Source organism: Pongo abelii, chromosome 4 (genome assembly GCF_028885655.2).
Source record: "Pongo abelii isolate AG06213 chromosome 4, NHGRI_mPonAbe1-v2.0_pri, whole genome shotgun sequence".
NCBI lineage: Eukaryota > Metazoa > Chordata > Mammalia > Primates > Hominidae > Pongo > Pongo abelii.
Genome location: NC_071989.2, coordinates 140,823,847 through 140,838,939, shown reverse-complemented (window position 1 = coordinate 140,838,939; position 15,093 = coordinate 140,823,847). Strand labels below are relative to the sequence as shown.

General features: G+C 46.6%; 1 protein-coding gene across 2 annotated transcripts in view; it reads right to left on the bottom strand.

Moving 5' to 3' along the window:
- The window catches only part of LOC100456824 (uncharacterized protein IRF1-AS1), a 65,410-nt gene that overhangs the window by 12,923 nt on the left and 37,394 nt on the right, over window positions 1-15,093 (bottom strand). The window contains exons 3-4 of one of the 2 annotated variants that reach the window (XM_054555929.2): window positions 13,490-13,529; window positions 2,126-2,556 (exon numbers count right to left, since the gene is read on the bottom strand). In XM_054555929.2, coding sequence (XP_054411904.1) covers window positions 2,264-2,556; window positions 13,490-13,529 — 333 coding nt within the window. In that variant the 3' untranslated portion in view covers window positions 2,126-2,263. Of the gene's footprint in view, window positions 1-2,125; window positions 2,557-13,489; window positions 13,530-15,093 lie in introns of those variants that run through there. The other variant, XM_009241032.4, reaches the window with a different exon arrangement.

Here is a 15,093-nt window from a genome sequence, read left to right as displayed (position 1 = left end):
GGCGGCTCAGCTCATTCCTGCTGACTTGCTGCTGTACAGGGCAGAGGGGTGCCTGAGACAAAGAGGGGTGCCTGAGACACTTCTCCCACGAGAAATAAAGCAAGCAGCTGTTCCTCTCTTGGGCCCAGCAGGGGTCAGAGGCTGTGGGACCTTCACTCCTTCCCTCTCAGTGGAGAGGGCAGATCTGCTCTTTGGGGCATGAGGGCACAGCCTCCTGACAAGCTGGAGAAGCAGGATTTAAGAGCTAGAATCAACGGAGAATGTGAGGCCCGGCATCAGGTTCAAGAAGCAAGGGGATCAAGGTTGCAGGGGAGGCAGGGAGCCTGAGCCTAGCGCAGCCCAGACCAACAGACTGAGGAGTCCAGAGAGCCAACACGCTCACTTGGCCATCGCTAAGACGTGTAGTGTGTGAGAAGGTGTGAGAGGCACTCGCGTTTCTCTCCAACCCCTTCCAACATATTATTGGGTCGTGGGTGCCATGTTTTTAGACACATAAAAGAAATGAGTATTTTCAGAGAAGTGCAACCCTGGAGGTGCAGGGGAGTGAACTCAGCCATGAGAAATTGTTCAAAGGATTGACCTGTGGAACAGGGATAGACTTGCTCTCCATGGCTCCAGCAGGGAAGCAGCAGAGAGGGGAACCTTTCCTGAAAGTCCAGTGTGACCTCTGAAGACACACACACACACACACACACACTTTTTTGAGAGAGAGAACGAGAATGAAAAGATACACACTGATCTTTCAACAGTCGTTGTCTCTACCTGGTGATTGTGAATGATTTTAATTTTTTTCCTCTTGTGCTTACAGTATTTTCTAAAATCTCTAAAATACACCCAAATTACTTTCTTGTTATGGCAAAATAGACAAAATGTCTACGTCCATTTTAACCATTTTTAAGTGCAGAGTTCCATAGTATGAAGTACATTCTCATTGTTGTGCAGCCATCACCACCATCCATCTCCAGAACTTTTTCATCACCCTCAACATAAACTCTGCATCCACTAAGCAATATCTCCCTGTTCTTCCTCCTTCCAGCCCCTGGCAACCATCCTTCTACTTTCTGTCTCTATGAATTTCACTATTCTAGGTACCTCATATAAGTGGGATCATCTGGTATTTTTCCTTCTGTGTCTGGCTTATTTCACTTAGCATAATGTTTTTAAGGTTCATCTATGTTATAACATGTACCAGAATTTCATTCCTTTTTAAAGCTGAATTATGTTCCATTGTATGTATTCACCATATTTTGTTTATCCACTCATCTTGTCATGGACATCTGGGTTGTTTCCACCTTTTGGCTATTGTGAATAATACTGCTACAAACATTGGTGTACAAATATCACTTCGAGTCCCTGCTTTCAATTCTTTTGGGTATATTCCTAGAAGTGGAACTGCTGGATCATATGATAACTAAGTTTTTGAGGAACCACTACATTGTTTTCAATAAAGGCTGCATGATTTTACGTTCCCAGTAGCAATGCACAAGGGTATCTATTTCTTCACATCCTTGCCAACACTTATTTTCAGGTTGTTTTTGTTGTTTTAAAATAGCCATCCTAACAGATGTGAAGTGGTATCTTACTTATTATGGTTTTCATTTGCATTTCCCTAATCTAAATTACGTTTTAAAATCCAATCCTCTCTGAATTGAACCCTTTGTTCTTTATTTCTCAATAAAATGGACCTTGCCCCCTTTTTTCCCTTCTTTGTACCTATGCCTGCATTTTGAAAAATTGTGGCAAAATACACATAACTTAAAACTTTACCATCTTAACCATTTTCAAGTGTAGAGTTCAGTATTAAGTATATTCACATTGTTGTGCCCTAACCCAAATATAGTGTATAATGGCAAAAAGAAACAAAGGCTCTCTAAAGAAAAAGAAAGCCATGAATTCTTGGATGCCAGAGATGTTCACAAACAGATTGGATGAATCTCAGCAGGGACTTTCATTCATCTTCTGAGCACCTCTGCTGGGCTGGGCTCTGTGCCAGGCAGGGGGCTCCGAGGTGAGTGTGGCCTGGACTCTGCCCTCGGGGTTCAGCCTCTGTGGGGAACAGTTATGCCCAAGGGCTGCTGTGGGCACAGCGGGGCACCCTGTTGTGTAGGTGCGGCATTGGGAAGGGGCATAAGTGAGGTGGTACATGAGTTCAGGTGGGAAGGACGAGCAGACATGTACATGTGCAGAGAAGGGAATGGGCGTGTGTGGCTGGGCTGCGGCAGCACACCTCACAACCGCCATTATAGGAGCATCTATTAATCATTTATGTCTGTCTCCCTACTTGATTATAAGCTGCATGAGAGCAGGGCTGGTGGTTTTGTTCACTGCTGCATTGCCGCCATGCGCAGCACAGGCAAGTGTAAAAGAAACACTTGCTGAATAAATGAGTGGTTGATGACGAGGAAAAAGGAGACATTTCTTTCCAGAATCTTGGCTGTAAGAAGCAGACAGCATGGCTGTTCTCCACAGGGAAGGCAGGATGGCAGGAAGCATTATACAGGTGATGGAGACAGGAGCACAGCAGGAGCCAGTGGAGAAGAAGAGTTTGAAGATTCCCTGGTTGAGAGAATGGAAGGGCGTAATTGCTGGGGAGAGGTCCCTGAAGAAAGGGGAGAGGCTGGGATGCAGGCTCAGTGGAAGGAGAGGAGTCTCTTTATGAGACTTAGACGGCCAATGTGAAAAAGACAGAAGATACCAACTGCTGGTAAGAATGGGAAGCACACTGCATGGGGAACTCTCCTACGCTGCTGGAGGCGTGTTCTTCCTGTTATTCTAGATTCAGACAGCACTCTGGTCGCTGGTTGGTGCAGGCCACCATTTGGGCCAATTAGGGGAACCCCAATATCTGCACTTGGACTATCAGAAATGAGAGCTCTACGCCCAGAGCAATTTCCAAGATGGGCCTGAATCCATGAGTCATGGCACTACACGGAGCCCAGGGTTGGCTCTGAGCCTAACAGCCTCCAAAATGTCAACTTTGTTCACGTGCCACCTTGTCCCTCATCTCATGCCATGCAGCTGGCAGGACTTCAGTTGACAGAAGGTAGACCCTGCTCTTTTCAAAAAGCACACAGGACAGGTGCTGATAGGCCAGCCCCTCCCACTGAGCTCTGGTTACTGCGGTGAACTTCACCAGGAGGTTCAGCGCCCGCTGTGGCTCTGCCTGAGGGGCGTCTGTGCACACTCAGTCCAGGCACTAGCATCCCAGCGCCTGGCCAGTGGTCCAACTCCAGGCTCACTGCACAGAGCCCCTTGCAACCGATGTGTGCCAACATGGAGCCCACACAGGGCAGCTCAGCGTGACACCTGCACAGCTCAAGACTGAGGGAAGGAAATGCATCTTCCTTCTCAAGTTGGAAGAGGCTGTACTGAATTACCAAATGGCATTATACTCGCTGTGGGGGAGCACAGAGGAGTGTCCGGCAGTCCCTGGGATGATGTTACAGTCCAGAGGTAGGGATGAGATGAGCCCAGATGATGCAATGGTGATGCAATCAAGACACGATGTCATTAGAAGCCACAGTGTGTTCTCTCATGCCACGTGTTTCCCAGCTTAGAGGAGTAAGGGGTCAAGGAGGGGTGGGGTGACCCCTGGGACCCTGCTCTAGGATGCATGCATAAGGACCCACATGCAAACGCAAGAATTCAAGAGCTAGCCAGGCCTGGACCCATGTAGGAGAGCCCCACTGGCTGATTTCCAATCTGGAACAAAGGCCACAGACAGCAGGCCTCCCTTGGCCACACCCAGGTCCCCAGAACATATGCTCCACTGTCCCCAGTCTAACCACAACCCCATATGAGCTGTGTCCCATTCATATTGGCCTAGAAACTGGGAAGTACCTGGCATGGGGCCCTCCGCTTCCTCCCCATGACTGCCTGGAGCTCTGGGGAGACCACCAAGGGGCCATTTTTGTGGTTAGGAAATGTCTGTGGCAGCTGTGGACACCACAGGCCCTCCCTGGACCCTTCTGAAGTAGAGGTCACATTCCTAAAGATTCTTAACTGCCAGCTCCAATTGCTTCTTCCTGACAGGCTCATCTTAGTAGGGAGTGAAGATAATCTTTTCCTAGTTCCACGAGGTCCTCTCAGATCCAAAATGCTCTAAGTTCAAGGGCAAAGCATGAAGAAAGGGAGCCGCAGATACCAATTTGTGGTTTTAGTTCAGTGGTTTTCCACCTTGGCTACACAGTAGAGTTACCTAAGGAGCTTTTTAAAAATACTCATGTCCAAATATTCCAACAGGCACTTTGCAAAGAGAAGATCTAAATGGCTAACAAACATATGAAAAGTTGCTCAGCTGTATTAGTCATCAGGGAAATGCAAATTCAAACCACACTGTGATACCACTACATACCTGCCAGAATGGCTAACATGAAAAAGATAGAAAATATCTATGGTTGGCAAAAATGTGAAGCAACCACAACTCTCATACATTGCTGGAGGGAGTGTAAATGGGTACAGCCACCTGGGAACATTATTTGGCATAAGGTACTAAAGCTGAACATACTCATATCCATGCTTCCCCAGCAACGGATATACATTTACTCCAAAAATCCACACTAGCATGTCATTGCAATAGTCATAATAGTTCCGAATTATAAATAACAACTCGAATATCCAAAAATGCATCCCAGTAGAATGGATAAATCGAGAAATATCCATAGAGTGGAATACTCTACAGCAAGAAGAGTGAATAAACTGCAGCTCTCAGTAACAACTTGGATGAATCATCTCACAAACATAACAAGAGGATATATACTGCATGATTCCATTTACATCATATAAAGTTTGAAAACAGGAGAAATGACTGTACACCATTAGAAGCCAGAATGGACATTAGCCTTTGGAGCCAGGTAGTAAGTGGAAGGGGTGCCAGGGGTTGCTGGTGATGTTCTGTTTCATGATTTGGATGCTGGTTACTTGGGGTAAATTCATTTTGTGAAAATTCACTGAGCTTTACACTTATGGTTTGTGCTTTTTTTTTTTTTTTTTTGCATATATGTCATCCTTTAACACTTAAAAAATTTTTGAAACCCACATCAACTCAGTCAGACTCTTTGGGTGGGAGCAAGATCCAGGCATCAGTATTTTTTAATATCCCAGATGATGGTAATGTGCAGCCAGGATTTAAAGTCACTGGTTTAATATCTTGGGAAAAGCAGATCCACTCAAGACCTCAAAGGGTCCTGACAAAGGCCACTTCCAGCTCAGTGGAATGAGACACTGGGGTGGGAAGATGTCCATTTTTTGGATGTGGGTCAGTCTCTTGCACAGGCAGAGGTATTGCAGCATGCTGTTGTAATGTGTATCTTCCTTGGCAGTGTCTATTGAAAGCTGGTTGCGTCAGTTTGTAATGGGGTGTAATGGCAACAAGGTGGGCCCAGCCCCACCCCAGGAAGTGGATCACTGAGCACAGCTTCTACAGGGCCATTTGTAGAGAGGTGGCAGCTGGGCTTCCCAGGGGCTGCCACCCAGGGCAGAGCCAGTGCTGAGGCTCTGACAACCTAGGCAGGGTGGGGAGAAGGCCTGACTCAGGGTGTTTATGTTTGTGGGTAATGACAGTCAGCTCTGGGCTCCTGATGATGCTTACTCCCTGGCCTCTGTGTTCAGATTAGGAACTTGCAACATCTTGCTGAGGACCATGTCAGGCTCAGCTCTAAGTGCTGTGGCTGAGAATTTTCCTTCCTCTCTGTGTGGTTAGTGGCAGCCTCCCTAGCAACGGCTGACCTCTAGCATACTTTGTCAAACTACAGGCAGCTGGGACAAGACAGGACATGGGGCTCACAGACAGGTATTCCACCCACCTGGGCCCTGTCAGCCCTCCCAGAAATGCATGGGCCATGAACCTCCTGCTGTGGGAGGGGCAGTGCAGAGAGGTCTCACCAAGCTTCCCTTGGCCCTCTGGGATCTCCACCATCCACAGTGTGTGGGGCTGAGCTGCAGGCTGGGTCTTCAGGTGGTGTCCCTGCACATCAGCTTTGTAGCGTGGCGTCTATAGAGCATGAGTGAACAGGAAGGGGCCTCGGGCCTCCTGTAGCTCTGCTGGGCAGGGACGCTGCGGGGCCTCAGCTGGGCTTGCTTGGCTAAAGGGCACAGAGTGGCGTAGGCTGCAAGAGGACAAGCTAAGCTGATGAATGCTCTATCACTCAAGGGTAGCCATGTAAAAAAAATCCCTACAGGTAAAAGAAGCATGAATAAGACAGGCGGGGCATAACAGTGTCTCCCCACTGAAGCTGCAACTCTCTGCTTCACTGGCTTCAGCCTCCTCTCTGTGAAATGGGGGCAATGTCCCCTAGGCCTTTTCCTCCTGTCCAGTAGGGCTGAGGGGTCTACAGGCCAGAGGGAGGCCTGGGCCCTGAGGCCTGTGCCTATGCGGCCCCTGGCTGGGACCTCAGCCCCCATGTGCCACGTCACCTCCCTTGTCTGTGAAATACCACAACAGCAGCTCTTGCCAGCCAGTGACACTACCCCTTCCTGTTGTCTTCTTTACAAAGCATTTATGAAATGTTTCCTTTTCATGCTTCAGGAAACGGGTGGCCAGGAGGAGTTCTTGATTTCATTTTTTTCCCTAGAGATATGTGTGCTTCAAAATACACAAATTAAACAAAAACGAGGGCTGACTGGGACCAGGAGAGTGAGTGATCCCGGCTTCCCTTGATTTACATGCTTAGTTTCCTTCTCAAATCACTCCAGTAAGTACAGAAGTCACTAATCTATTGCCCTCTATTATCTGCATTATAGTTAAAAACATCAACATGAACAAACAAAAGCCCTTGAGTAGCCTAGAGAAGTCACAAAGCTCATACGCAGACTCTCGCCTAAGAGAGTCTCTCAGGGCTCACTCAGGGACTATTTATTCTTGTTTTATTTTTTTAAATGTTGATACCCTCTCTGCTTGAGTATCCTTGTTTTGATGCAAATCAGAAAAGGTTGCTGTATTGATCACAGCCCCAGCAGGAAACAGATGCACACTCCACTGGTAACAGGAAAGACTGAGGAAGGGACTGTTTCCAAGGGTGAGCAAGATGAAGAGAAACCCTCAAGGAAAGGTGAAGCATCCTGCAGCCAGCAACAGTGGGAGCTGTGACCACCAATCCCCAGGGAGGAGGTGGGAGGGCTCCTGGAACCCAGAGAGACCTGTAGGAGGGGACTGCCGGCAGGAGCTGTGGTTTTAGGGTGAAAAACACAGGCACTATTGACCTGAGACCTGGCAAGAGAGGGAACTGGGGGGATAAAGCACCTCCCATTTCCCCTCCCAGCCTCCAACCTCTGGTCAGGGGAGGGGTCTTCAATTGGCCAAACCCAACTGGAAGCATGGGGACCTGGAGCCTGGCTGATGGAATCCACAAAGGTCAAATCCTGGGAGGAGTGGGAAAGAGCAGAAAATCAACAGGAGCAGGGATGTGTGGGGCGGTGGCAAACAAACAATGCCCGGCAGAGTCACCGGGGCTGGCCATTTGAAAAGAGTACATCAGAAGCTAACGTGCTGTAATGTGGCACTCTCACCACAAATACATAGGATAAAAGGCAGCCAGGGACAGAGGCGGCCACGAAGAAAGGTTTAACGAATCCCAGCAAAATGACCGGGGTCCTCATTATGGAAGAACAAATAGCTCTACTTAATAATTCCAAGGTAATAGCTTAATAGCTTAATAATTCCCAGGTAAACAAGTATTTTCATAAGGAGAACTCTGAATGATCAACAGAAGGTTAAATGTCACTGTACTGCTTCACAGAGCTGTTACAGGGCAGGGAAGACTATAACACAATGTAGAGATACATCCATACAAGAGAGGTACAACAGGGTTTCCAGTTCAACACATCAGTTATTTACACTCCCAGTTTCCTTTCTCTCCTGAAGCACCACTAAAATGCTAGTCTAGAAATCAAATGGGGCCAGGTGCAGTGGCTCACGCCTATAATTCCAGCACTTTGGTAGGCCAAGGCAGGAGGATCATTAGAGTCCAGAAGTTCAAGACCAGCCTGGGCAACATAGCAAGACCCTGTCTTAAAAAAAAAAGTTGGCTGGGTGTGGTGGTGTGTACCTGGAGTCTCAGCTACTCAGGAGGCTGAGGTGGGAGGATCACTTGAGCCCAGGAGTTTGAGGCTGCAGTGAGCTATGGTCACACCACTGTACTCCAGTCTGGGCGATGAAGTAATACCGTCTCTTAAAAAAATCAAATGGGGCCAGGCGCGGTGGCTCACGCCTGTAATCCCAGCACTTTAGGAGGACGAGGAGGGTGGATTACTTGAAATCAGAAGTTCGAGACCAGCTTGGCCAACATGGTGAAACCCCGACTCTACTAAAAATACGAAAAATAGTCAGGCATGGTGGCACATGCCTGTAGTCCCAGGTACTCAGGAGGCTGAGATATGAGAATTGCTTGAACCCAGGAGGCAGAGGTTGCAATGAGCCAAGATTGTGCCACTGCACTCCAGCTTGGGTGACAAGGCGAGACTCTGTCTCAGACAAACAAACAAACAAACAAACAACCAAATGGTATTAACTCTCAAAGGCAAAGAGAATGGTAAAGGAGACATGAGTGGCTGAAAGAGTTCCCCAAACTCCAGGAAGCTGGGAGGCAGGTGGAGGAATAATGACTGACATGGAGGAAGTTAGGCTCTGAAGGGCTTGCAGAGGGGCCCACTGACAGGAGGCAAGCCACTTCACCCCTGGAACCCTGCAGGAGGAGCTCAGACTTGGGGAGACTAGGTGTTGTGGATGGTGGGGCTGAGGTACAGCAGCCAGTGGGGGTAATGAATGGAGGAAACTGGTTGAAATCCTCCCCAGGTCTCACCTCCACACCCTGCCCCACACAGCTGGAGACAAAGACACTGAACAGGAGAGAGACAGGCAGGAGGGAGGGCAGATGAATACAGGGATGAAAACAGGGAGGTGAGGGAAAAGTCTGAAGAATGAAGTGTGGGACTCAACGTCCCACCCACTTACCTTGCCCCGCCCCACCGCAGGTATATATCACTCTGGATGAGGGTATGGTGAATTTAAAAGATGGTTGCAAATTCTTTGACATTTCTCCAATGGAGAGGTGGGTCTGTGTTTCCTTCCCTGAACCTGTGTGGATTTCTGACTACAGTGGAAATGAGCTATGTGACTTCCAAGGCTGGGACATACACAGCCATGCAGCTTCTGTCTTACTGGCCAGAACACTCACACCAGAGACTTGAGGTGCCTCGTAAGAGGTCCAATGACCAGGCCATGGTGCTGGAGACACCATGTGTAGTCTCTCTGGTCAACAGTCCCAGGTGAGCCCAGCCTTCCAGCTCTCTTTGCCAAGTGAACAACCATCTTACAAGTGGACCCTTCAGCCCCAGCTGTTCTAACTCCCAGTTATTCCAGTCACCTCGAGTCATTCCAGTCATCCTAGCCATTGTAGAGCAGAGAATTGCCCTTCTGACTCCTTGACAGTGGCCCAAAAAATGGTTGTTGTTTTATGCTACTATGTTTTGGGGTGGTTTGTTATGTAGCGTTCAATAACTAGAACTAAGAGTTAGAATGCTTCTCTTGAGAAGCTGAATGGCTTCAGGGTGGTGGTTCTCAACAGGGTGATTTTGTCCCCCAGGGGACATTTGGCAATGCTTACAGACATTTTGGTTATCACAACTCTGGGAGGGGGGGTTACTACTGGCATTTAGTAGGCAGAAGTCACTGGTGCTGCTAAACATTCTACAGTGCATGAGACAGCCTCTGACAACAAGGAATTCTTTGGCCCAACATGTCACTAGTACCAAGGTTGAGAAACCTAGCTCTAGAGAAAAGGTGCTCATTGGAGGCTTGTTAACTAAGAGTGGCTTGTTTCCTGTAGTGAAACCCCAGTTGATAAATTCTCCCCAAGCAGAGTTTAGTTCAGCCTTTTATTGCTCCATTAATAAATACCAACAGATAGCTGAGATATTTGGCATTTAAGGAAAGCCTCCAACAAGGAGAGATGGAGAGACAGATAGAGGGAGAAGAAGAAGAAAGAAGAAGGAAAAAGGAAGAAGGAAGAAGGAAGAGGGAAGAAGAAGAAGAACAAGAGGAAGAGGAGGAGGAAGAAGAAGAAGAAGATGATGATGATGAAGAAGAAGAAGAAGAAGGATGACGACGACAACAACAACAACAACAACAACAACAACAACAACAAGCAGCCACCACCGCCGCTGCCACCTCCAGGTAGAAACAAAAACAAAATAGAGACTAGAAGACTATTAAGACAAATGGACAAATGAAAAATAAATGGTGCCTCAAGAAGAATAAGATGGAGATAGTATATGCATAAAAAAGAATGTGGTATTTTTGAAAAAGAACAGGAAGAACAAGAATGAGTACTAGGATATTAGAAAAAGAAAGCCAAAATTAAAAAAAAAATCAATAGAAGGGTTGGAGTATGAAGTCAATGAAGGTTTCCCAAGAAAGTAGACCAAAAAGGCAAAGAGATGAAAAGTAGGAGAGAAAATATAAGGAAACTAAAACATTAATCCAGATGATCCAACAGATAAAATACAGGGGAGAAAATTATTAAAGAAATAATATAAGAAAATCTTCCAGAACTCAAAGATGCTACATAACTCAGCAGTGACGAATATGTCCACATTCACTATTGAGTTAACCACAGATTGTGTTATGTTCTTATTGGAAGGATGGAGGGAGGAAAAGTGGGGATGGTTCTGTAGGAAAGTTCAATCCTCATCTATCACAAGAAGTCAACAAATGCCTAAAATCGGTAGATCAAAAAATAGTATAAACAGAAATGGAAACTAGTAAATGGTTGAAAGAGGTAGCCTATAGAGAGGGGGACTGAGAAAGGTGGGGAAGGGACTTTTATTATGGGCTTCTCAGTACAACTGATATTTAAACCATATGTATGCATTATTTTTTATTTTGTTTTTAATGGATACATAATAATTGTAGATATTTATGCAGTGCAGTGTGATGTTTCCAGATATACATATAGTGTGACATGATCAAATCAGGGTAATTAGCATATCTATCACCTTAAACACTTGTCATTTCTTTGTGGTGACAACATTCAAAATCATCTCTTCCAGCTATTTTGAATTTGTGCATTTTTTTGATAAATTTGATAGAATAGAAATTAATTTAAAATGGGTACAATTTTAAAACTGCAATGTGATGGGATCAAATTTAATAATTTGGAAAATTCGCTTATGTAGAAGAGTCATGCCTCTCTAAGAATGCTCAATGAACTGGCATAGGTGGGCACAAGCACCATCAGCATGGAAGGGTTCCTCCTGATGTCACTGGCCACTAAGGCAGTTGGTAGGGTGAGGGTGGGGATGAGAGGCAGGCATGGCAGCCCTTAGGTGGTCACCGTTTCCCTTTCCTGGCAGCCTGTATTTGCTTGGGAGACCCGTCTCTTGGGTATAGATCCTACTGGGCTGCTAAAGAAGAGAGGTGCTAATCCTTTTAGGATGACTTCTGGGAATTCACTAGGATGCCCTGCCTCTCCTACTCAGGACATGGAAAAAAATGCTGGGTTTACCAAAGGTAGATGAGCCAGGCCCAGGACTAGAGCCACAGGGCCTCTCCCTGGATGTGCCATAGTCAGGCTGTCTCAGCAGCTGAAAGAGGCTACACACATTTATTGTCATCAGAAGCTGGGACAGATGACCCTTGGGTTACAAGATCTCCTACCTGGAGCTCTCCCGGGAGGTGCCAATCATAGGGGATGGGAGGACACACACATGCTTGCTGGGGCTCCAGCGTTACCGCCAAGGTGCATCTCCTTGGCCACTAGCCCTGGGGTCTGACCTCCCCTTCTCTTTTCCGTCACCCGTTGTTCTCCCTATTCCCTTTCTTTCCCACCTCTCTCTCAGTTCTCCAGAGCTCTGTGCAGGGACTACTTAGCAAACTTACCTGCTGAAATGCACTGTTTTTTTTTTTTTAATCTTTTAAATTGTCACTTTTTTTTTTAACTATACCATCCTTAGATAAGCAGGAGATATTCCTTGTAGAAAAATAAGAAAATATTAATAATCACCGATGATTCTATCAGTCAGAAAACTCCACTGTTGGTGTATGAATTTCCAGAATGTTTCCAGGCTTACAAACAGGTAAAAATACTATCACAGTCCATGTCTCATCTAAGCACCCAGCTACTGAGCAATCATCACCTACTGGGCTGTGCTGAGGCCTTTAGATGTGTTAATCTCTCTTAATCCTTCCAACTTCACAAGCTAGGTGTTATTGTGCCCCATTTACAGGCAGGAAACCAGTTCAGGGAGATCATATTACTTGCCTGAGTTCCCAAGTTGGTTAAGAGACTGAGTTCGATTTCAACCCTTCAGGCTGAATCCAAAGCTACTTTCCTTGAATGGTTTGTAAGATTTTTCCATTTCTTTTTTTTTAAAATGGTATGTTCAAATATCTTTCTCATCAATAAATATATATCTTCATCATTCTGCCTAATGACATTCCCTTGTATGAATGTGCCAACGTGGAATAACCAATTCCTTCTTGTTGGGCTTTCAGATGTTTTCTTTTTGTAAATGATAAACAATGCAGTTATAACTATCTTTATATATAAGCTTTGCACAAGCATGAGTATTTTCCTAGAATAAATACTGGAAAGTGAAATTGCGTGGTCAAAGGCCAGACACATTTTTAAAAGCTGCCTCTTTCCCAATCACACATTTCCCACATCCATTTATTTGCTGAGGATCTTCACAAAATTTGGACTGAGATTAAACACAGAATCAGAGAAGCCCTATGCTGGAAAGATCTTAGTATATACCTCTTGAACTAAACCAGTCTTGCTTTAGGAAAAAAAAAAAAAAAAAAAAAAAAATGCCAGGCGCTGTGGCTCATGCCTGTAATCCCAGCACTTTGGGAGGCCGAGGTGGGCGGATCATGAAGTCAAGAGATTGAGACCATCCTGGCCAACATGGTGAAACCCCATCTCTATTACAAATACAAAAATTGGCTGGGCATGGTGGCACGTGCCTGTAGTCCCAGCTACTTGGGAGGCTGAGGCAGGAGAATCGCTTGAACCCGGGAGGCAGAGGTTGCAGTGAGCTGAGATTGTGCCACTGTGCTTCAGTCTGGCGACAGAGCGAGACTCCATCTCAGAAAAAAAAAAAGCCCTAGACCCTCTGCAGCAGCCTGCTATGCCTTCAGTGGGCCAGGCAGCACTTCCGGGCAAGTGAGGAAGGGGAGACCCGGAGGGAGGTAGGGAAGTGAGGGCAGGAGGGCCATCCTGTGGGCCCACAACCAACTGGCTTGGGGGAGGCTGCTACATTTTCCCAAGTGAAACACTGCCTTCCTGAGTCTAAAGACCTCACAGCCATCACTGACTATACTGAGCTGCCTCACTGTCCCCAGGACTCTCACTCTATCCAGGAAGTCAACACAAAGTCTCTTGGGCCTTCCCTTTATCCAGCTGCCAACATTTAGCACCCTGGTCTTCCTTGGACAGTTTCCAAGGCTACGTTGGGCAGTCCCAAACAAGACATGGTCTTATTGTTTTCTTACCTTGGTGTGTTTTCCTCCAATAGGCTACAAACTCTGGCACCTGCAAAAAACAAGGAAAGTAAATGATTGAAGCAGGGCACTGAAGGTGGGCCTTTGAACAAAGCAAGCCTGGATGGAAGTTGAAAGATGAGAGCCCATCTGTGGTGAGTTCTTTGAAAGCCACTGAGGTGTGAGTTGGCAGGATGCTGGCCCAGGGCAGACACGGGCACAAGCTTCCACCCAGCGGCATTCTCCACTCAGAGGGTTTCTTTCTCATTTGGCCTGTTAATGCTCCTATACTGGCAGAAACCTCTGTGCCCTTCCCACTTTGTCTCAAGGCCTTGTGTAAAAAATAAGTTGTCCCTTCATTCATTTCCATGGATATATCCATTCATTAGCTATTTACTGAGCACCTACTATATGCCAGGCACTGTCCTAGGGCTCTGGGAATAGAGCACTGGACGAAAAAGGCTAAACCCTGCCCTCATGGAGCTTGCAGTCTACTGGGCGGGGGGGGTGGTGGTGGTAGTGAAGAGACCAAAAACTAACAAAATGCATAAATTAAAAATATAGGAATCAGAAGTGGTAAATCCTAGGGAGGAAAAAATAAGGCAGGAGGGAGGGGTAGGGAATATTGGGGCAGAAGGTGAGAAGGGGTGTCAAAATTCTAAAATGTGTGCCAGAGAAGGCTAGACACCTGAGAAGGTAAATTATGAACAAAGTTACCTGAAAAAAGTGCGGACATGAGCCCTGAGAATTAACGGGGAAGAAGCTTCCCAGGTGGAGGGAATGGCAAGTGCAACAGCCTGGCAGTGAGGGCCTGTCTGACGTGTTAACAGATCAGTGAGGAGGGTGGTGCAGCCAGAGTAGAGAGAATAAGGGAGAAGCAGGAGAGGGATCAGAGAGGTAGCAAGAGGCTCCACAGTGTTCACGACATTCAAGGGAGGTCCTTGTGTGAACTTGGGCTCTGATTCTGAGACAGGAGCCACTAGAGGGTTTTTTTACAGAGAAGTGACATGATGTGACTCACATTTTAACAGGACCACTCTGGATGCTGTGTTGAGAATAAACTGAGAGAAAGAGTAGAACCAGTTAGGAGGCTATGGCAGAAATCTTGGCAAGAGACAATGGTGGCTTGGACCAGAGCAGTAGCATGGAGGATTTGCTGATGGATTGGAAGTGAGAGATTAAAAAGAATGGGATTAGAACCTGACTGGGGCAGGTTAAAAAGAAAGGAGCTGAAGCTGTGAACTAGGAGACAGAGTTGGCTGGGAGCAGCAGGAAGATTCCCAGTTTTGGCCTGAGCAACTGGGAGGATGGAATTGCCATTTTCTGAATGGAAGCCTACAGATGGAGCATGTTTTGTGGGGAGATAAGGAATGTGGTTTTGGACGTAAGTGTGAGATGCCTTTTAGGCACTTAAGTGGAGAAGACTGTAGGCAGGTGGAACTGTGAATCTGGGGAGAGGTCCAGGCTGGAAATGAGTATTTGTGAGTGCTCGGCACATAGTTCTTTAAAGCTGTGACACAGGATGAGATCATCAAGAGGGTGGATGTCAATAGGGAAGTTGCCGGCCGGGTGCGGTGGCTCACACCTGTAATCCCAGCACTTTGGGAGGCCAAGGT